Source organism: Pinus tabuliformis, chromosome 1_1 (genome assembly GCF_031772625.1).
Source record: "Pinus tabuliformis cultivar Carrire ecotype Pingquan chromosome 1_1, CPIR1, whole genome shotgun sequence".
NCBI lineage: Eukaryota > Viridiplantae > Streptophyta > Pinopsida > Pinales > Pinaceae > Pinus > Pinus tabuliformis.
The window spans coordinates 59,629,627-59,653,919 of record NC_142297.1 but is presented as its reverse complement, the minus strand read 5'-3'; the positions used below and the strand labels follow the sequence as shown (position 1 = coordinate 59,653,919).

Here is a 24,293-nt window from a genome sequence, read left to right as displayed (position 1 = left end):
GTTCCGGTCGGTAAACCGGTTAGCTAGGTGGACCGGTTCGGTCACCGGTTCCGGTTTTAAAAACACTGGCTGCAAGTGACGTGTACATGGAGTGTGTCCCCTCAGTTCAGCCAAATCACTCATAAACAGTCATGGTCAACGACGGTCAAAGGAAGGGCCAAACGAGGAGTTTTGCGGTGGCACGGCTCTGTTTTGCCCACGTGAAGGTTTGCATGGCACGATCCTTAGTTTCCGGAGGTACTGGCACACCTGTAGATCAGCCCGTGAACTGAATCGAGCAGCCACCACTCCATGGATTCAACTGTCATGATGACCATAACGCTAGATCTCAGGCCGTGGAGATTTACATGTCTCTTGGCAGCATAAAATCTAGGAATTAGTTGCAGCATTTTTCACTTATAAATAACGCGTTGATATACGCTGGATAGTTAGCTTTTGAGATGTAATTTTGACTGTTGTTATCAGCCCACTGTACTGTGTTTTACTTTGTCTGATTACTGCACTTTAATATATGAGAAGACAGCATTCCTGAATTCGATTTGTGACTAAGTAGTTGACTGGCTGAGGTGGCAGAGGGCCCCTGTACACCAAAGCTCTGTATAGTTTCTTACTTGCTTTCATTTACTGTTTTTTAATCATTGCTTGTATATATATTGCGTTGTTCTGATGTTCATTGCTATCCATGTTTCCTTTGTGTTTTCCATAACTGTTAACTGATCAATGCTTCTTTTACAGGTTTTTGTAGGCAGCCCGGGCAAATTTATATATTTTTTATAACTGCTGACATGAGATCATCTTGTCCTTTCTGTTGATTTTCATTTACTGAGTTTAATTCCAGCATTGTCATTTCTTTCAAGTTTTGTTTTGCTTATTTACTTTTCTGCCACTTAGACATCATATTACTCATATGTTTATGATTTCCTTTCTATAGCCAAGCGACTCAATTAGTAAGGAATCAGAATATTACTTGTTGTAGTATGATTTAGTTTGCTTTCTTGCAAAGTTAGAGATTGAATTACTTATGTCATTTTCAAGAGTTGAACTATGAATGAGTAGTTAAATCTTAGTTTTCTTTTATGCAATTTAATTTCCTGCAATTTAGATGTCATATTACTCAGCTTGTTTATGATTACTTCCTATAGCCGGAGCGAGTCGAAAGGTGAAGGGTCAGAATGTGGGTTGAAGTAGTGTGATTTAGTTTGCTTTGCTTTCAGTCTTTGAGTTGCTTTAAGTTCAGTTTTTATTTTCTTTTTCATACAGCAGTAAGGATACTGGGCCATTGTCACTAGTTCATTGTTTTGGTACATTTACTTCCTTTTGAGAATTGATTTCATTACAATCAGTTCGAAACCTTCTTTTTGAGAACTTTTAAGTTTGGAAAATCATTGTAGAAATCACCATTACCATCCATACGTAACTTTCAATTTTGCCATCTCACACTAGGGAATCCACAGAAGATAAACCCAAAAACAAACTAAAAAAAAACTCAAAAACGACAAAAGACTAAGAAAACGGTTATCTTGCACATACAGTGCACTTCACTTCATCAGTTTACGAATCCCGAATTGATATTTTAAATAGCAATTTAGGACATACTAAATTGACCAAACACCTGTGTTGATGCTAAGCCTTCCTGCCCAACATCTTCTGCACTGGTGTATCCTGTACTGCTGCCCATGGCTCTACCACTGCTACATCTGTACGACAACTCCCTCTGCATCTGTGTTGCTGCTAGTCCTTTCTCCCAACACTGCATCTGCACTGCAACTCCCTCTTCATTCGTACTGCTAACACACTCATTTCTACTTCTGAAAGGGGCTCTTTACCATCCCCATCTTTTCCCTGAAGTAGTCAAATTTTGACTTTCCAAGGGCCTTGGTGAGAATATTTGCCACTTGTTCTCCTGTAGGTGTAGCTCAACTATACAACTCCTCGTTGGACATAGTCTTTGACAAAGTGACACCGGATATCAATATGCTTCGACCTATCATGAAACATTGGATTCTCAGAGAGTTTGATGCAACTATGATTATCGCACATGATCCTCATCGCCTCTTTCTTTTGAATAGGTTCACCAACAGTTTTCTAAGCCATATGGCCTCACACGAAGTTGTGCTTGCTGCCATATATTCTGCCTCAGATGAGCTCAGAGCCACGGACTTCTGTTTCCTACTGCACCAGGAGGTCATTCTTGATCCAATGTTGGAACAATACCCAGAGTTACTTTTCCAATCCATTGAACTTTCTGCCCAATCTGCATCAGTAAATCCACTCAATCTGATATCCTTACTCCTGTTGTACAAGAGTTCATAATCGACTATTCCCTGTAAATACCTAAGAACATGTTTGGCTACTACCCAATGCACCCTCTTCGGTTCCACCATGAACTGACTGAGGGTGTTGACAGCGTAGCAAATTTCTGGCCTGGTATTGACCAGATACATCAAAGACCTTATGAGCTGCTGACTGAGGGAGTTGACAGCGTAGCAAATTTCTAGCCTGGTATTGACTAGATACATCAAAGACCTTATGAGCTACCAGTATGGGGTGGGATCGACATCCTTGTCTTCTGATGCATCAATATTCTTCCAGTTGGTGATCATTAGAGTAGCCATGGGTCTACAGTCCTCGATCTTGAATCTCTTTAGGATTTCTGTAGCATATCTCCCTGGCCCAAGGAAGAACTCTCCCTTTTGTTGCCAAACTTCCAACCCTAGGAAATAATGCATTCGTCCCAAATCATTCATATCGAATTGTGTGGCTAGATTCTTCTTGCAGTCCTCAATGAGTCTGGACGATCCTGTTAGAAAGAAATCATCCACATATAATACTAAGATAAGCGGCTCGTTCTCTATGACGAGATAGTAGAGATTCGTATCTATGTCACTCTTGACAAACCCCATCTTTTGCAAGTAGCCATCTATTTGACCATACCATAATCTCGGTGCCTGCTTCAGCCCATACAAGGCTTTCTTCAGTCTGCATACATGAAACTTCTTCTCATGAGTTTCAAAGCCCTCTGGTTGTTTAATGTATACCTCTTCTTCTATTACCCCATTCAGAAATGCCATCTTGACATCCATCTGATGGATCTCCCATCCCATTTGGGCTACAAGAGATATCACGGTCCTAATAGATGTATCCCTGGCTATCGGGGTGAAGGTTTCCTCATAGTCAATCCCTTTCTTTTGAGCATACCCCTTAGCAACAAACCTGGCCTTGTATTTCTCAACACTGTCGTCCGCAACATATTTGATCTTGTAGATCCATCTCGAACCTACCACAGATATGACTTGAGGTCTTGACGCCACCTCCTAAACATCGTTCACCATTATGGAGTTATACTCCTCTACCATCGCATCCAGCTAGACCTGATGTTGAGCTGCCTCTTTGAAGCTGGCAGGATCTCCATCCTAAGCTACTAACGCCTAATATCTGTATGCCTGTTTTCGCTCCCTCTTACTGTTCCTTGTCTCACCGATGAAGTTCTCTGCATCACGTAGAATCTGACGCAGTTCCCTGCTAGTTCTTTCCTTGCGAGCAGGTGCTTCTATTCGCTCCTCTTCCTCATCCTGATAATCTTCCTGACCTAAGGAAGAATTCTTCACTTTTGTTGGTTGAAGAGGCATGACCAACGAATCCTCTTTCAACTGCTCCTCGGAAGGCATTTCGCGAGATTTTCTGAAAGCTCTCTCCTCCATGAACTTTACATCTCGTCGTACTACTACCTTCCTGCTTCCTTGAAGATAGATTCTCGCTATATCCCACCAGATATCCCTTTTGCACACTCTGATCCAGCTTCTTCCTCTTTTCTTCGGTTATGCGGCAATATGCCAAACTCCCAAATATCCTGAAATGACTGACTTCAGGCGTCTTCCCAATGAAGACTTTCTCTAGAATAATTTTGCCCAATGCCCAATGAAGAGTCCCGTTCTGAACATAGATAGTTGTGTTTCATGATCCCACCCATAGGAATTTGGGCATATCCTAATCGTACAACATGGCCCTAGCTACTTCTACAATAGTCTTGTTCTTTTTTACTGCTACCCCATTAGCTACCCACTCTCTTCTCTCTTCTGATGCCCTCTTTAGCGCAATAATCAGTGAAGTCCTTATCGACATACTCTCCATCATTATCTGAGCACAAAACTTTTATTTTCTTCCCAATCAGATTCTTCACTAGAGCCTTGAACTCCTAGAATCGACAGAAAACCTCATTCTTGGTTTTCAGAAAATAAATCCAAGTTTTCCTCGAGTGGTCATCAATTAAGGTAAGGAAATACTCGGCACCATTAAGAGCTTTGACGGACATAGGTCCGCAAATATCTGAGTGTATTAATCCTAATACACTCTTGGCCCTGTGTTTGCTCCTAGGAAATGTCGCCTTGGCATACTTTCCTAGAGTGCATCCCCTACATACATCATCTCGGCGCTATCTCTGCCTCTTTGTCTTGTACTCACTGCTCCTTGCTGCAACTGATCACTGATTCGATTTCTCTTAGCAAACCCCGCTCTAGAAAATTGAATAACTAATCACTTTGGTGTTTTTTCCAACTGACCCTCAAGCCTCCTCTTATACTTTTCCTGTTGGTCCTTCAACGGCCGAGATTAAATCTCTAATGAACAGATAAGATTAGATTTGGCTTGATCCATGTCCTTTAGAACCTTCTAACCTAGTTTTATACTAATAACCACTAATATTTTATTTTTCCTAAGTTTAGACTTAGGAATTCCATTAAAAATATTGATTATTTTAATATCTCCTAAACTGGGTAGAATCTACCCAAACCATTTCTAGTCTTGGAGATCTCATGTGTTTTAGCCTCTCCACCAATATTTATAGCTAGAGCACATCCAATGCTACCCCAAATCAACACCCACAAGCCAATCCATCAAGCCTCCCGTTGGTCAACCGAAAATTTTGTCTGGGCAATGACCTCGGGCTTCACTCAAAAAAATTGCGTAGAAGCTGTCAGCATGCTTGCCTCTGTTGAGAGAAGAAATCGGCAAACATGAGGGACAGGAACCCTCTACCTGTCATTGCATTGTCTCTGAAAATTGTGTAGTTGTATCAGTCAGTCCCCCTGTCAGTCGCTTGCAGCTACTCTTGAAAACTGCGATGCCATGTCCTACATGCTTGCCTCCCAATTATGCACAATTTTGGCCAGCAAGCTCCGATAGCCCGCTTCTAGCCTCCCTTAAGAATCTGCACAATTTTCACTGCCAATGTCCTCCATGTTGCCCGCACTGCCTCCTTGAAAATATTGCGCAGTTTTGCTTCCCCGCTGAGCCAAATCCCGCAAAATGTCACTATTGTTCCGGACTGCTCATCCCAACCTCCCAATGACCTCTGCGCAATTTTCCTTGACAGTGCCCTGAGCCCTGAATCTCAGCCTGAAATGTGCTCTGCATAATTTCAGAGCCTTGTCCTCCCTCTCGATCACTTGCACCGAAAACGAAAGATGATGCATCATGGTAGACTAAGAGATTTGTTGATTTGATGTTGTCTCGTCATGAGTGATTGCAGATACAGGTACATGGATGAGACATGGCACGATGATGAACGAGATGAACAAGGAGTGCATGCTAGGAGACTTGTTCGCAAACGATTGAACACATAAAGCATGCCAAGCACCAGCGAAGGGGATACATGCACGTGCAACATCAAGCTAACACTAAGACCATCGAAGACTCCGCACACCTTGCCATTGTGAAAATTCATATTCCAAGGAACCCGTACTACATCAAATCTGAATCTACTTCACCTACTTGATTTTTTTTTAAATTACTTCATCAAGTTATTCTTCTGAATACTGAAGCAAATTAATTTTGCAGCCTACACTAATTAAATGTTTTATCCCATGAAAACAGCGAATAGAGCAAAGAACAAGATACATAGGATGCACTTATTTTTGGACACAATAGTCCTTGGAAAAACCCAATGTGGGAAAACCAGTGCAACAGCTCTGATGGTTTTATTGTTATGCAGGAGAACTATCTGAATACAAACCTAGGATGCTCATCTAACAATCCTTTACAGAGAAAATACTGGCGGAAAATTTGAGTGAGTTTTACCTCACTTCACCTGGTAAAATTCTGGCGAATCCGACACAAGATTGGTTAACCCCGGGTATTTCTGCATCACCTCTTCTGCCCTCTGCGTCAGCTTTCCTGGTTGTTCCGCCAGTTCCAGCTTCTACCCTGTGCGTCAGCTTTCCCAGCAGTTTCGGTTGTTCTCGGCAGTTCCAGCAGTTCTTGCTGTTCTCAGCAGTTCTGGTTTCTGCCCTCTGCGTTAGCTTTCCCGGCTATTTCGGCAGTTTCGGCTTCTGCCCTCTGCGTCAGCTTTTCTAGCTATTCCGGCAGTTCCTGCTATTCCCGATTGTTCCAACAGTTCCCGACAATTCCGACTTCTGCGTGACTAGCAACTTTTCTGCTCTGCTTGCTCTCTCCGCCTCTCTACCTGTATTCTTTGGAAAGTCCTCCCGGATTCTCACTGCCCCTCTGCTGCAAAATGATCACTTAATTCGAAATCCTTAGCAAACCCTGCCCTAGGAATTGAATTCTTGATCAATTCATCCTCTCCGTATGTGTTTCCAAATGAACCCCAAACCTCCATTTTATGCTTTTCCTATTGAGTCTTCAATGACTGAGATTAAGTCTTTAATCAACGGCTAATATTAAAACATGACTTGATCCGTCTTCTAGATCATTCTCACCCATATTTTGATTAATACCCATTAATATTTTAATTTTCTTAAGTTTAGACTTAGGAACCCCATAAAAAATATTAATTATTTTAATAAAATACAATCCGAGTGGAATTTCACCAAACGGTTTTTGGGTTCTTTGGAACTCATGTGCCTTAACATCTCCACCAATTTTCAAGGCTAGAGCATTTCTAATGCTACCAAAAACTAACAGCCATGTAGAGGTTAAGCTATGATACACCAAGAGCACACTCATCACTCAGCAGCACTGTAACTCGACATGGATACCATCAGCATGAACATACCAGCACTGTCATGTCGAGTCATGTCATGAGTCATCATCTCGGCCACATCACTACTGTGGGCATTCTCCCCTCCATTACCACATTATTATTCACTAACAGGTACACCTATCAATTGAAGGGTGGACCAAGGAATTGTTGCTTCCCCTTAGCAGTTGAAGAACCCAATTGAGTTGACCTTTACCCTATTGAAGAAAGTGTAATTAAGTTCGATCTTTATAAAATGTACTTTTGATATTTGTATTTATACAAGAAAAGAAATATTATTTTTGTTATATTTATCAATGAGTTTCTTGCTCATTGAAATAGGTCTAGCACATGTCAAAGTGCTATAGGTAGGTCAAAGAGTTAAAGGAAAATGTTGAAGACCCTTAAGGGCGTGTTACACCATGTATATCCCTTCAAGCAAAGTCACAAGTCCTCTCCATGCAACAACATCATCAAAGAAGCAAAAACGAAGTGGAAAAGTCAAGTCGTCCTTAAGTCTTAAAGTCGGCCTCAAGTCGGTCTAAAGGAGGGATGGTCCTCTATATATAGAGGTTGTCCAGTCCTCCAACGACAAGCAACAACTACCTCTGAAATCAACAAATAAGATAGCTGAGAAAAGGGTGAGGGAAGTCGAGCATAAGGAGCCTCTAGTGTAGTGAAGAAGGAGACTAAACCGAAGTTTAGAGGGCTGATTTCAGGGTGAATTACAGTCACACGCACGAGAAAAAGAGGGCAGCCTGCGGTCACTACAATAGCGATATCACAGTCATATATTTCTCTTTGTTTGGGCTAGAAACTTAGGCCTATAAGGCCTCCTACTCAAGCGAAGAAGAGGCTCTCCCAAGGTAACATGAGTCAAATACGCAAGGAAACCTCCCACACGTGCAAGAAACTAGGGTTGCAGTGCTGTCATATCAAGTTTGCAACTACACATCAAGAAGGTGCTCAATTGGTCAAGAGAAGGAAGGCATCTCCATAAGCGAATGACCTCACTAAGGATCAAAGATAAAGTATCTCTTCTAGAGCTCGCATAACAAGGTTTATCACCAGTTGCCAGAAGAAGAAGGAGGACGAATTGTCGGAAGAAGGAAGGACTTGACTTGTGCTTGGAGGATATTCTTGTCACGGGTCTAAGGTTTGGCATTGATCAATAGAAGCTTCAATAAGAGAAATTTACAAAAGGGTTTTCCTCCCTAAGAGAGAAAGGTTTTGCCCCGACATAAAGCCAATATCTTGTGTTCTTGTTTCTTATGTTTTGGTAGCAGTTTGATGAAGTAAACACACATACACTAATAAGAGAAGAAGATCGAGCTAACAAGAAAATTGAAAAAGTGCTTCACAAATTGTTATCAAGTCTAGAAGAATCCTATTATCTCTAATTTGCCCTAGATTCTTCAACATGGTATCGGAGCTAAGGTGACGCATCAAGGAAAGGGCATCTCAAGAACACTCATAAGGCGACTCATCAAGGAAGGACATCTCAAGAACAACTACAAGGTTGAAGAATCAAGCCAAGAAGTCTCAAACACATCAAGGACAAGAAGATCTACAAGCCAAAAAGTCTCAAACATATCAAGGACAAGAAGGTCTACCATCTACTATTCATCAAGGAAGACTACTAAGCAAGAAGAGAAGCCTTTCATATAAAGGCACCTTCAAAAAGAGCCATCCAAAGAAGGGACTACACAAAGTTACATAATCTACAAAGGAAAAAGAACTACAAGTCAAGCCTCACTCTCCAAGCAAATCTCGTCATCAAGCAAGTCTATTTGAAGGAAGCAATTTGAAGATCCAAGAAGGCAAGCCATCAAGTCTTCAAGAAGAAAGCAAGACTACTACATCACAAAACTCTATCAAGTAAGTATATGTCCCCTCCTGAATATACCTCAATGTCTTTTTGCAAGGAAAGAAACGAATTGGTTGGGGCCACTAACTTCCTTGCATGGAAGAAGAGGATTGATTTACTTCTCAAGGAGAAAGAAATTCTAGACCTCATCAAAGGGAATATGCCAAGTACAATAAAGATGAGACAAGAGCTCAAAATATTCTAATAGAATCCATCAAAGACTCTCATTCCTTATGTCTCCAAATTTGAAACATCAAAAGAAATCTACGATAAACTAATAGAGCTATTCTCGGTAAGCACAACTAGAGAAGTGATATCTCCACGAAATAATTTATACAAATGAAGATATCAAAGGAAGGAATAGCTCCCTACTTCATGAAGATCTTTGAGATGAGAGATCAACTTCGAGAACTAGGAGAAGTCATGTCTGACAGAGAAATGACAACTGTAGTATTCAATGCTCTACCTAAGGGTTGGGGCAACTTCACATCAAGCATATATGCCAAGAAAGAAGCTACCCCACTAAGTGAACTATGGTCTCTATGCAAGATAGAGGAAACTAGACTCAAAGCAAAGGATGATGTGGGATCAAAGGAGCAAGCATTTGCTACCATGGCCAAGAGAAAGGGAAAATTTGGCAAATTTGGTCCACGAAGAACAAGCAATAGAGAAATGTCCAAAGTCCAATGCTTTAGATGTCAAGAATATGGACACTACAAAAGGGATTCTCCCAAACTTAAGAAGGACAACAACAACAAGAGAAAAAGAGAAGAAGCTCATATAACTCAAGAAGTGAAAGAAGAAGGAAGATGACTAAGTCAATCTCTTTACTTAAAGTCTTCTTTCAAAAAATTTAGTATAGGAGCATGTAGAAATAGAATAGAATGCATAGTTAAAGATATCTTCTAGAATATAGGAGCATGGTGTAGATATAGCTCAAGATATTCATGTAGAAGGAGCATACCTATTATAGTAACTCATCCACAATGAAAGAAAAATTGATCATGATTAAAATCTTAGAAGGCCTCTATCATCAAAAGGAAGAAACATTAGGAAAAGGGTCTTCAAGATCCTCTGATAAAATCTTCAAAAGAAGGTTTAGAAATAAGAGCAGATGTCTCATTGGGAGTCCCATTCATGGAATTCAAGAAACGATGATATGCAGGCAAGAAAAGATGAAGCAAGAAAGGCTACACCAATCAAGAAGAATCATCAAATGAAGCCAAGATGATCAAAGCAAAATCAAGATGAGGTATGTATGCATCAAAGTTTAAGTCATGCCATCATATATATTATTGGGTCATGGGAATAGTTCGAAAACATGCTCAAGTATAAAAGGATCTCTTTCACCAATTACATGCTCGTAAGCCATGTACTACAATGCAATGAAGGTCAACATGAAGAAGTGCTCCCATAAGGAGTATAAGGTGGTTGACTAATCAATCCAAGAAGAAGCAAATGAAGAAAGAATTCAAGCATGTGAAGAACACCATGGTTATAAAGAATCACTATTTGACAAGATCCATTAAAGACATCTCTCGAAAAAAGGCATGACAACTCTGACAAAGGAAGAAAAAGATCAAAGGACCCTTGACACCCATGAATACCTTGGAGATATCAAGATGCAGACCACTGATTCAACTCTACAAAGATGTCACGATGAAAATGCATCCAACAAAAGCACTATTTGATGTTGAAGCAATATCAGAATGAAGTCATGAAGGGCTACTAAACCGAATTATGGGAACAAGCAAGTACAACTAAGCATCTATGTGATAAATATCCCGAAGCATAGTCAGAGGACAAAAGAGTAGCCAGATGACGAAAGAACCTGACATATATCAAAAAGGCCACTTTCCATGAAGGAAGCAATGACATGACAAACCAGGAAGGAAAGTGATCGATAATCGATGCCCTATCAAGAAGAAGTTCAAACAAAGACTTCATGACATCAAAAGAAAGAAGGAGAACCAACAATTGAAGGACCCACAAAGAAGATGTTGTTGATGAATGAACAAGTCCCTAGCTAAGAGGGAGTTCTAACAAGTTCCCAATTACAAAGGAGCTTGGGCAAGTTCCTTGTCAGAGGAAACTTGGGCATGTCTTCCTCATTTAAGAGGGAGAGATAGACACAACATTCTTGTCTCCACTTGGGAAGAAAGAATGGAAGGATTGGGGTAACCATCTGGCATCTGATACTCTTGAGAATGTGTAGGGCATCTAAGACAAGAGTAGGCAAGAGAATCGATATTCTTTGAGGGTTGGGAACCGAAGACAAGAATAGTCCTAGAAGGTCATACTTAGTGAACACCTGGGTGGGTATGTACCTTGAGAGACAATGACTAAGGTATCTATAAGTCATTGGTCTTGCCAACATTGTGCTCTGATCTTTTGAGAGATAGAGTTGTTAGTCAAGGCCTTGTTATAAACAATATTGGTTACTATGATGCTATAACATATGGATTTCCAATTCAGTTTCTCTTATGTGAATTCTTCAAGATTGAAAAATTGTCAAACATCTTGTAATGATCTATGAATACCTCCCTAGTTAAGAGGGAGTGTTGAAGAAAGTGTAACTAGGTTTGATCTTCATAAATGTACTTTTGATATTTGTATTTATACAAGAAAAGAAATATTATTTTTGTTATATTTATCAATGAGTTTCTTGCTGATTGAAATAGGTCTAGCACATGTCAAAGTGTTATAGGTAAGGCAAAGAGTCAAAAGAAAATTTTGAAGACCTTTAAGGGCATGTTACACCATGTATATCCCTCAAAGTAGAGTCACAAGTCCTCTCCATGCAATGGCATCACCAAAGAAGCAAAAACGAAGTGGAAAAGTCAAGTTGGCCTCAAGTCGGCCTAAAGGAGGGGCAGTACTCTATATAGAGGTTGTCCACTACTCCAACAATAAGCAACAACTACCTCTGAAATCAGCGAAGAAGATAGTCGAGAAAAGGGTGGGAGAAGTCGAGCATAAGGAGCCTAACGACAAGCAACAACTACCTTTGAAATCAAAGTAGAAGATAGCCAAGAAAAGGGTGAGAGAAGTCGAGCATAAGGAGCCTCTAGTGCAGTGAAGAAGGAGACTAAACCAAAGTTTAGAGGGCTGATTTAAGGGTGAATTATAGTCACACGTGCGAGAAAAGGAGGGCAGTCTGCAGTCACTACAGCAGCAATATCACAGTCATATATTTCTCTTTGTTTGGGCTAGAAACTTAGGCCTATAAGGCCTCCTACTCAAGCGAAGAAGAGGCTCTCCCAAGCGAAGGTAAAAGGAGTCAAATACACAAGGAAACCTCCCACACATGCGAGAAACTAGGGCTGCAGTGTTGTCATATCAAGTCTGCAACTACACATCAAGAAGGTGCTCGGTTGGTCAAGAGAAGGAAGGCATCTCCATAAGTGAAGGACCTCACTAAGGATCAAAGATAAAGTATCTCTTCTAGAGCTCACATAACAAGGTCTATCACCAGTTTCCAGAAGAAGAAGGAGGACTAAGTGTCAGGGAACGAAGTGCTAGAAAAAGGAGGACGAAGTGTCGAGAAACAAAGTGTCAGAAGAAGGAAGGACTTGACTTGTGCTTGGAGGATATTCTTGTCAAGGGTCTAGGGTTTGGCATTGATCAATAGAAGCTTCAATAAGAGAAATTTACGGAAGGGTTTTCCTCTCTGAGAGAGAGTTTTTGCCCTGGCAGAGTGCCAATATCTTGTATTCTTGTTTCTTATGTTTTGGTAGCAATTTGATGAAGTAAACACACATACACTAATAATAAGAGAAGAAGATCAAGCTAACAAGAAAAATGAAAAATTGCTTCACAAATTGTTATCAGGTCTAGAAGAATCCTATTATATCTAATTTTCCCTAGGTTCTTCAACATGCCCACCCCTACCTAGGGAGAAATCAGCTTTATGAGATATTGGTCCTGATTTTTGAAAGGGATCCTTGTTTGAAGTATTAAATTGCCCTTTGACATAAGTTTGGTTCACTTAGATGCATTATTGATCTTGGTCTCTAACGACTAGTTGCTTTCACTAGAATCCATGTTGTTCTTCTTAGGTGGTTCAACAGCCTTGGGCACCCACTCCAAATGTTCCCAGGTTCTTCAAAGGAGTACATAGGCCCAAAAATGTGAAGAGTTGAAAGTCTAAAGCCCCTAGCAACATTATCAAATGATACGTCCTAGAACACCTCCAAGACCTAGTTCATTGGTTGACCTTGACCCAAATTTGAGGATTCTTCACGATGACACCATCGGATCCAGGATGCCTTGAGGCTAGCCTTGACACAACTTGATTTCCAGGAGTTGATTCAAATCCCAAATGAAGATGGTCTCGCACTGAGAGATTAACGAGGGCTTGTTACATCAGAGGAAGCCCTACCGCTAGAGAAAAGGACAACTTGTTTAAACAGATGGAGACACATGGACACCATTTTATGGCATCCCAATTGGATCTTAGGAACCCACAAAAGATATCGAGGTGAATTTGAGGGCCAACCCTCAAATTTTGGATCATACAGGCATCTACACACTTTTGGACACCTCATTGCACTTTGGCATGTGAAGGGAACAAAGTTCCTTCTTCAAATTAATTACTCGGAAGACTTGGAATATATATTAAATTTTATGAATAAGAATGATGATACAAATGAGAGTGAGAGGTTTGCTTATATACTATGTAGGTGCCTCTTCATGGAGAGTCATGTCTCATTTAGACATGACTCTTCAACCTAATTACTAATTAACTAATCATTATTAATTATTATCATTTACATTATTTCCTATATATTTATTCATAACATTGCCTTCCTCCTCAAAAAGCTTTGTCCTCAAAGCTTGTCGATGAAAAAGGCTTGATCTCTTTTTCGGTTTCGAATGTCTTCTCATCTCGGAACAGTCATCTTCGTCGATACAAGTTGATATGATCTTCTAAGTGACAAACAAAATTGTCGCACTGAGAAGGGATCAAACCATCCTAGATTAATCTTCTGTGGAATATTCTGATCACTGGAATTTTGTAACGACTTGTCATCATAGGACTAGATTGAGGTTACATCATTATTCTCTAGAACATCAGTTTGTTGTTTCTATTTTGAATGGTCCCAATACGTAGCTTGGTTGAGTTGTCTACTCTCATGATTCAAATGTCGATAGGGAACCTTTTTGGTTTGACTTTCCCTTATTAGGTGTGTGGAAATTTTTTGATTTCCTTCTAGTACTATGGTTTTTGAGTTACGTACATAATCTTTGTTTGAAATTTTCATCATCTGCATTGTAACATGTGAATGTGTTTTTCCTTTCACTAATTGATCCTCTTCTTGAGTTCTGCTATTGACTGGTTCGGTATTAATTCTCTTATCTTCAACCTGGACTGTTACATCTGGAGACTTCAATACTTCTTGAATAAGTTGCTCTAACTTGTTTTTAAATGGCATCTTATCACATTTAAGCTTATTTATTTGTGTAAGGAGGTTTTCGTTATGATTCCTTAGACGTAAAATCTCTTTGGTTTCTGATTCATCAACCTTATTTTCAATGTTTTGACTTTTTAAGTTTATCTTTTAGATCTCTAATTTGTTCTAATAAATTTTTATTAAGGTTTTTTAAGCGTAAAGTTTCCTCTTCTTGTTCTTAAGTGCTTCTTGAGTTCTTTCTTTGTGACCTCAGTCTTCTTCACTTGTGCAAGTAATTTTTCGACGTGGTTTGGAGACTTCAATACTTCTTGAGTAAGTTGCTCTAACTTGTTTTTAAGTGGCATCTTATCACATTTAAGCTTCTTTATTTGTGTAAGGAGGTTTTCGTTATGATTCCTTAGACGTAAAATCTCTTTGGTTTCTGATTCATCAACCTTATTTTCAATGTTTTGACTTTTTAAGTTTATCTTTTAGATCTCTAATTTGTTCTAATAAATTTTTATTAAGGTTTTTTAAGCGTAAAGTTTCCTCTTCTTGTTCTGATAAGTGCTTCTTGAGTTATTTCTTTGTGGTGACCTCAGTCTTCTTCACTTGTGCAAGTAATTTTTCGACGTGGTCCTTGAGGCAAGAGATTTCTTTATCTTTTTCCATTACTTCCTTGTAATGCATATCCATAAGATTTTTATGTTCATGTTGTATTGCTTTCTTGTCTTGCCGAAGTTTGGTTATTTTCCCTTTCTCTTGATCTTCTAGCTACAATTTCTTGGTACATTGGATGACATTGTTTTTTAGGAGTGATGATGGGCTTTAAACTTGCAATGTGGATTCTGTTTTCTTCATTTACTTATTAAAATTAGCATGTTGTCGCTTATATATTGCCATTAATTGTCCTATATCTCTTGCAATTCATTGTTTTTGTGCATCACTTAGAGATTCGAATAAGGTAAAAGTTTTGTAACATTTTGAGCAAACCACATTTTGATTTCAGAATGGCTCTTGACAATTAGAATATCCCTCTGAACAAAACAGACATTTTTGAAAAAAAACCACTGCTTTTGGTGGGCGTCATCTTTTTGTTTTTTCTTCACTTATTTTATCTCCCTTTTTCTTTATTATCTTTTTAAATACTCCTTTTATCAACTTTATCTAAAATATATATTCCCTTAGATTGAGTCCTGCCAAAGTTTTAATGACTTTAACTTATATATATATATATATATATATTAATTATATAATATAATATATAATAGTTAACACAATGTAATGTAATGGTGGCTTATATAACCTATGCATAAAATAAGAAGGCATGAGATAGGATGTGAATGACGCAACAGTTTGGGGGTCAATGAAAACAGTGGATGACAGAGTCAACAAAACGACAAATGGGTGGACTGAACGCGGGGTACACGAAGGTGTTGACAGGCGAACAATTTGCAGATTAGCGAAAAAGGGCATTGGAGCAGTCAAAACTGAGCGTAATTTTTAGTGGATGTTGGAAGTATGTTGTGGTGGCTATGCAATAGAATCGATAGGTTACGTTGTTTTTGCAGATGTTGTGTTTGCAGTAGCCAATCCACGGTGGAGAAATGGTCAGTCGACTATGTTGCTCATTGCATGTGGTTTGCAGGCCTCGTCTGGTGTGGAAGAAGTGGCTACAAGTTGGTGTGATACCAAATGAAGTAGACAATTGTGATATTGGTCGAGGACTGCACGACAGCAGATTTGGTCAATACCCTGTGGATTGCGGTTGTAGACGTGGTTCACAAGATATCGGTTGCGTGCGGCGACTGTCAAGGGGGCTCAGCCAAGATGATGGTTACCCTCTTCCTTTTCATTTTATATATATTTAACTTTTTACCTATGTTGCATGAGTTTCTGGAACGTCGGAATGTTGGGAACTTGGGTACAGGTGTCGGGAACGGCTAGAGGTTTCCCCAAAATTTACAGGAAACGGCTGATTGGGATCAGTGATATTATATAACAAAAAATTTAAAAATATAAAAATAAAAAATATTTTTTTTAATTATATAATTTATATAATAATCAAAATTAATATTGAATCGAAATATTCAAATATTAAAATCAATTCAAATATATAAATAATAAATATATCATCTTTCTTGTATATAAATATATTATTTAGGTGTCTCTCTCACTGAGTCTCTCCCTTTTATATATATAAAATATTAAAATATCAAGTTCATTATGACACATGACGAGTCTTTGAAACAATCTGGCTTAAAAATACAAAAGAACAGTTTTACATATGTTTCTCTAGTTATTCTTAAGAGAAAAAGTAAAGCAACTCTAATGTTTAAGCATTGATTGCCACATATAATTTGCACACACAATTTTCTGCGATATATATACATAAACAACAAAATAAATACTCATCAACATGACATCCCAAATATCGCCCTTACATTGAGGTGCCACACACTTCCTTAACCCATCAAGAGATTGCTCCAGTTTCTCAATTAAGGATATCGGTGTTAAGGATGTCTTTGGCCTTTCTTCTTGCGGAGATTTCAACTTAGGCTCATGTTTTGTGGGCAGTTCAGCGTATTTCTCAACAAACTTTGTATCCCCCAACCCCAGGGAACGCCGAAACTCCAAAAAAAATAGTCTTCAAAACTCCCGAAACTTTACCAAGCTCCTATTGCAACTCCCACTGAAAAGGTAACATTCCCATACGGTTCCAAAGCTCTCGGGAGCGCGGGAACCATTGGAACGGGTTTCCCCAAAAAAAATAGTCTTCAAAACTCCCGAAACTTTCCCAAGCTCCTATTGCAAATCCCACTAAAAAGGGAACATTCCCATACGGTTCCAAAGCTCTCGGGAGCGCGGAACCATTGGAACGGGTTTCCCAACTCTTGAGAGCGGTTCCCGTGTAACATAGCTTTTTACATATATACCTTTGCTTTTTCAGTTTTTTTTTTGAATTTAATATTTGCTCTTTTTCTAATATATACTCTTTTCCCCCTTTTTTTAATATATATATATAGATATATATATTATTTTTTTTATTTTTTTAAGCAAATGGCTAAGGGCTTGACGAAAAATGGAGAATCTCCCAATGTGTAGGGAAACACTTCAATTACGAAAGCAACAAGGTTGATGACGATTGATGGCCAAAGGCTGGTGATTAAAGAACGTGGCTCTGTGCAGCAGTTAAGCAGCCAGAGAATCAAACAACTCTGATACCAAATGAAGTGAACAAAGTTCCTTCTTTAGATTAATTACTCCAGAAGACTTCGAATATAAAGATCCCAATTTAGATACAAGAATATATATTAAATTATATGAATAAGAATGATGATACAAATGAGATTGAGAGGTCTGCTTATATACTATGCAGGTGCCTCTTCATAGAGAGTCATGTCTCATTTAGACATGACTCTTCAACCTAATTACTAATTAACTAATCATTATTAATTATTATCATTTACATTATTTCCTATATATTTATTCATAAAAGCATGGCATTTGGAGCCTAAATTAGGCATGACCTCAGTAATAAAGCAAGCTACAGCTCACACGTGTGGGAAAATTAGGCTCATTTTGTTGTTAGCTAATCGGCTGGCTTGTAACCCAAGTACATTTAAGGATCAAACCTGTTTTAAGGGCTTTATTATGCATGATTGCTTGTCCTAATCCTAATATAAACAGAGGATAAGTTCATTTCTTTGTCCATCATCACTTGTGACTATTTCAGCCCTCTTGGAGAATTTCGGCCTACCCTGTATCTTGTGGAGATGTGATCTATGGTGGATTTTTGCTATTGGAGCTATTTCTTTCACTTTGGAGATGGAATTTTGGAGCAATAAATGCTTTTTCATTCATTCAATCTTGTAAGTGTACATTGGATTTGATAAATTTTTGCTTTTTGTGTCTAATGTATGGAATGGTTAATTATCTAGGGTTTCCATTGTGCTTGTTATTGTTGAAAATCATTCTATCGACTTTAGATGATAGTATTACATGCATTACTAACTTATAAAATGTGAAAGACAATCCCGTGGGCGAATCTTTCAACTAGCTCTCCCCATTAAGTTTCCTCTCTCACAAAAGTGGCAGCTAGGGTTTTGAAATCTAGGGTTTCATTATTCCCTTACTCCTTGCTAAGATCTAGCAAAATTTACATCCCCATAGACTCCATCACCCAACGCTAAGGCACTAGCCTTAAGTCACTTTGTTGGTCATCCATATGACTTACGCTAAAATCTCTTCTCCTCTAAAATCTTATTTTGGCCCCTCAAGGATGAGTCGCTAACTAGGGCTATCGCACAAAACTCAACTAGGGTTGAAGTTGTTAGCCTTTGGGTGGATTCGACACTTATCCAAAAGGTGGTTACCTCAAAACAACTCCTTTGAGTGGCTAATCCGTCCATGTTAGGACTAATGTCTTGTGCCCTAGGTAGATTTTTCCCTAGAAAAGCCCTAGTTTACCCTAGGCTTCAACTTGGGGCTTATTGAAGCCTTCTTGCTCCAAAAATCAAAGGTATACATTGATTGGAAGCCTTTTCTTGGCTTTGTGACCTTGGTTTGATCCTTTTTCCTTGCTATTTCTCAAGCAAGGAGCCTTGTCATGCTAGCTAAGCCTTGTTCTTAGCTAGAGTTTTCCTCCTAAAACCTATTTTGTCACCTTACCCCTTGTTGTTGATAAATCCTTTAGGTGACCTACTAAAAGGAAGTCTCCCTAGTGGTGAAAGTCCACAAAAGAGCAGGAAAGTCCACAAAAGAGCAAGAGATATTCGTTGTGGTGATAGTGGGCCACACCTAATATTGTTGTCCCTTGCTCTAGCTCTTGTCTTGTCTACTACCCTCACAATGCCTATTATATTTTGAGGCAAGAGGACTTAAATGGAGGTTATACCATATGTAGATTTAATTAGAATATATGCTGAACTGATTTCAGTGTGTGCTCCTATCTGACTAGGTTCCATTCATCTGCTGCTACATAATAACAAATTTCCAACCTCCATATCCTTGTATAAATATCTTGGATAGAAAAGAGACTAAATCCTTCCTACTAGAAGGTCAACAACACTAAATAGTCAAAGCTAACAAAGCCATCATGTCATTGGATGCATGTGAAAAATGGAGCATAATATCCCGAGTTATACTTCATGGGTCAGCTATGTTTGTTCATATGTAAATAAAACAAAAGGTAATATCCTAAAGATCTTGTGTTTGCAACATAGAAGGCTAGTAAACTTACTTTTATTCTCCCTGCAAGAACATTGTTCATCCCTCGCTCCTTGATGGCATCTGCAATATCTTCAAGATCAGCATATCTGACTGCATCCCAATTCACAGCATCCTTGGTATTTGAGTCCCTTTCTCTTTTTAATCTACAATCTTCTACATTTGTATTCTTCGATATAGTTTCCCAATCAAATTTGTTCTTGCTCTTTCCCTGGCCCATTTCAATATTTGCTCTAGCAATACCACTTATTTTACTGACAGAAACTTTCTTGTGACCAATTTTCCTGTTCTTTATCTCATCTTTTGTCACCTTCAAGCTCAAATTATCAGGTGCAGAACAATCCTCCAAGGTGGAGTTTAGGGTCAAATTCAATTTCAACTCCTCTAGCTCTTGATTATCTTCTGGGATTGAGATTTCACCTTCACTGGGCAAGACATTACCAGTATGACACCCCTCTTGAGAAAAATTCTCAAGGAAATCATATATAATGGATTCTGAAGAATCATTATATCCACCATAATCAACACAGTATTTGTCAAGAAAACCAACGCTAATTTTGGCTCCATCCAAAGGCCCTGCTTTTGGATATGACAAGGCCCTGTTGTGGCAATCCACGCCATGGCTTACATCATAATAGGTAGAACAGTGTTCATGGTTTACTTCATCGCCAATTGATATCATTTCATTTGCAGTCCGGCAAAATGCGTCCTTTGGCTTGAATCTCTCCAATTCCTTGCCATCATATGGAGCAACTTCAGTGTTTTCAATATGAGGGAACCGTGAAGCAAGCGATATAAATGCTGAACTGCAAAAGGCATTAATGCTTCTGAGGTTACTTTGAAACAGATGCATTCCCAATCAATGTGCAAGATCATGCTTTGCAATTCAACTTCAAAAGTGTTTCTAGGAAAAACTCAGGCACCAAACATAAAGAGAAGAGTGTTCCAAAATTGAAAAAACAGTTTGTAAAATTCCATCCAGATTTGGATACGCAAATACAAATAACTCATCTCTCAAGAGGATTGGAACTTCAACTGGGAATATCTCTAAATACCTTGAAAGATGATCAGATACATTTTGAGTTAGGAATGCCCCAACAACAGAGTCCACGACTGATCCTTTCCACTGTGAAAATTGACGATCTCCTGCACTAACAATTTATGGAAGTTCAAATCATCCTCATCTCGAATTCAAACAAATAAATATTTGCCTCTGGTAAATGCTAAAATATAAGCATCTGTTCCCTAAGTGAGGGTTCCCAACTGAAAACTACTACACATATGAAGAGACTGCTAATAACAGAAAATACTAAAAGGAAACACACAAGAAATACAAAACAAAACCCTCAAGAAATCCACCAAGGAAAATAACATTCTCAGCAAAACAAAAATTCGAAAATCAAACACCTTGTACTTGACGCATGCAAATTATGAAATTTTGAGCCCGTTCTTTAAAAATGTGCCTTTCCATTTCCCAGTGTCTTTCTTTGTCTTCTGGATCATCTGTATTGTTTGCTTCAATCACTCTCTTTCCCATCAACAAATTCCAAACTCTGATTGTTTCTGAATCCAAAACCACTCTTGGCCGAATCTTCCTCTTTTTCAATGGATCAAAAGAGCCTTCGTATAGGACCAAATCACGGCATTCTTCACCTGGGACAGTTTTGTCCTTTGTTTCAAATGGGCTTATCTCCTGTCTCTCACTTACACTACACTCATGCATCTCGTTAAGACTCAGAAGCTGTAATCTCTCCTGGATTTCATCTACTGGATCCTTGAAAGATTTGTATGACTGACAAGATAAACTGGAAGTTTCAATCCCCAGTAGAGGGTTGCTGCTTTGGCAGGCTTGAACAATATTTTGATGAACAATCAACTGTCCTTGCTCTTGAGGATGACTCTCACATAGATGTTGGCTCTGGCAACAAAAACCCCGTCCATTGCAATTGGAATTAAGCTGGCTTGATAATAGGTAACAAACTGCAGTATCATGCCAACAATCAGTAACAGCACCTGAGTTGTCTGGCACTTCTAAGCTAGCATTGCATTGAACAGCTGGGTCTAAATTCTCAAAATCCCTAACAGGTTTCTTTCCTTTCCGCTTTTTTCTCTTAACATTTATAAAGACATTAGAAAGCATTATTTGTGATGTGAGGGAATCAGCTCTTTCCTCATTGTACATGCCCCTTTTGCAGTACTAGGTTTCTTTTTTCGTGCAAGAGCTTTTAATCTGGAAGATCTCCTCTTCCCAGATACTCTTGATAATCCTTCAAGCACTCTTCCAACATATTTCCCAAATCTCACAACAGACTCGTTTGCTGGAACCTGTAACACAGATGGTTGTTCCTTGGCAAACTCAGAATTCAGTTCTCCATCATTACATTGGTCTAACAGAGTCAAATCACCCTCCCAACCATACACACCACTTTGAGGTCTTGAAGGATTTGCAGAACCAAGTAACTCCTGGTGTGCAGGATAGATTACTTCATTTATTGGTTGAGAAGATTCAGATCGCTGAATTGGTTTCAGCAGCTCATCATTATTTGAGTTCAGAGATTGATGAAGCTTTGATCTCAAATAAGATTCAGATTCATTTACTTGGATCTCTACTAAACTTTCTTTAGGAAAGCTTGCAGTTGTTGCTCGACACCGCTTACCTTTAGAATTGCACCCCTCCGAAAGCTTACCATGGGCAGTTTTGTGCACTTGATTCTTTACCTTTGACTTTTTGACATGACCTCCTTCCTTTATAACTTTTGGCCTATGTTTTCTTCTCTTTGGTTTACAGTGAGGGCCTTTATTTAAGTCAATAAGGTCACCATCATCTTCTTTTTGTTCAATAGTTGGCAAGCCATTTTTAGATTGTGAATGAAATGTTGCCACTGATGAATTAACAGCTGGAGGAAGAGCTCCATCTTTGGATGCCTCAGTAGCTCCAAGAGATTGTGAAGCTGGAGCTAAGGAAAGCTCTAAAGGGAGTAAATCGAGCTGCTTATCCTTTGAGTGCTCACCTCCTTCACATGAATTTGAACTTAATGCTGTGTTTCCAAAGTGTACTACATTCAAAGTATTCTTTTTGGAGTCAATGGAGCCAGTGAGGCATCAATTGTTGGCAAACCTTTTGGCTCTGATTCATTGGGGCAGGCCATGTCCACAAGTGTATTAACAGGAGAGGGCTCTGCAAATGTCCACAATACAATATATAAGACCAAAATTCTAGCAATTTGATCTTTTTTACAATTGCTGAAATCTCTTCTACAATATAAGTGCACACAGATTAAGAACATTACCTTTATTTATGGTAGCAATTTCAACATCCTCGCTGAGTAAATGGAGAGCTTTGTCATTTACAAAACAGCCTATGGAAGCAAGCTCGACATTATCATTAATAAGATTTGTTGATGTTTTCAACATATCAATATGTGGCTCAAAGGGAGCCTTGGGAGAAAATATCAATGACAAGTTGTTGATTAGGAGCTATTTCTTCATAAGGATAAATTGACTCAGGGCCTTGACACGTTAATGTACTGTCATCACAATTCCATAGATATGGCCTGTTTGCAAAATGTTTGTATTACGGATATCAACAAACAATCTGTGTGTAGTGGGACTTTGTGATGAGACATCAACACAGTCTGACTTCCGCTTTCTTGTGATTGGCTGCGGTGGGGTATCTGGCATTTCCATGACATCTCTTCGAATGATTGAACTCTCCTTCTCTGTATTCTGAATTTCTACTAGGTGGGACGAGACCCCTTCCCTAGAAATTCTTTCTCAGCAAAAGCATCCAACTCTTTCTCATTACCAGTTTTAGATTGACTTTCTGACAAACAAGTCTGCCTTGGAGTACCTGTTCTTATGCATAGGTCAAGAGATGTATCCATCTCCCTCTCATTACCAGCTTTAACTCGATTCTCTGATAAATGAGTCTGCCTGGTATTACTTGCTTTTATGCTTAGGTTGAGAGATGTGTCCATCTCTCTCTCATTGGTAGCTTTAGCTTGAATTTCTGATAGATAATTATGTCTGGCAGTACCTTCTTTACGTTGGGTCAAGATATCTCATTAACTGCTTAACAAAAGTACTATCAAATCTACAATGCATCGAGTGGAAACTTTGGAGAGTTTTATGGGAGGACAACATTCTTTTTCTTTCCACCCATGTAGGAAAATTTTGTAGTTTTAAAAACTTTAATCGGTTGGGTTCTCACCATTTTGATAGCCCTACTGTTTCTTCCCCCTGCTTTTTTAAATGAGATATGTGATGTCGATTTTTTAGACTTCGTGGTGGATGGCCTATGCTCCTTTTAGGAATATTTCCATAACGTAGATTCTGCAGGATGCAACAACCATGGCTTAGATAAGATAATGACCACCAAGATAGGTCAATCGGACTAGGAGGTACAATTGGTGATACAAAGCTGCACAACAAAATCAATAAGTGATAACAGAAGATGAACATTCTGATTATTCCTAAGCAAGTGTAAGAATTACTTACTACAGACTTGCAAGTGAAGGTAATCAACTCCTCACTTGATAGGCTATGCGACTGCGTGGGCTCTTTTTTGCCCATACATCTGCATAATTACGACATTAATTTGTAAGAAATCTGACATGCTGCTGAACAGGAAATGGAAAAAGAATAATGTTTATACCACTATCTTTTAAGTACACGTAGGATCTGTTGACTACAAAATTGTAAGTTAAAACTATGTTACTTTAGCAAATATCTTCTGACACAAGCAAGATCACTCAGTTAATGCTCGGGTAAGTTTTACTAATGACAAATTAATGTGGTCAGGTTTATTGCACCGAGAGGTGCTCTACAA

At 38.9% G+C, this 24,293-nt stretch overlaps 1 protein-coding gene and 1 long non-coding RNA gene across 2 annotated transcripts in view; both read right to left on the bottom strand.

Moving 5' to 3' along the window:
• The window catches only part of LOC149211554 (uncharacterized), a 350,089-nt gene that overhangs the window by 240,655 nt on the left and 85,141 nt on the right, over positions 1-24,293 (bottom strand). The window contains exons 8-12 of the mRNA XM_089388429.1: positions 23,882-23,885; positions 21,722-22,503; positions 20,873-21,635; positions 20,521-20,611; positions 19,479-20,271 (exon numbers count right to left, since the gene is read on the bottom strand). Of these exons, the coding sequence (XP_089244555.1) occupies positions 19,479-20,271; positions 20,521-20,611; positions 20,873-21,635; positions 21,722-22,503; positions 23,882-23,885 (2,433 nt within the window). The remainder of the gene's footprint in view (positions 1-19,478; positions 20,272-20,520; positions 20,612-20,872; positions 21,636-21,721; positions 22,504-23,881; positions 23,886-24,293) is intronic.
• On the bottom strand, positions 22,340-22,897 carry LOC149211555 (uncharacterized). The gene is made up of 2 exons (XR_016250714.1): positions 22,756-22,897; positions 22,340-22,643 (listed from the first exon to the last, which is right to left on the bottom strand). It is a non-coding gene; the product is annotated as an uncharacterized LOC149211555 (long non-coding RNA).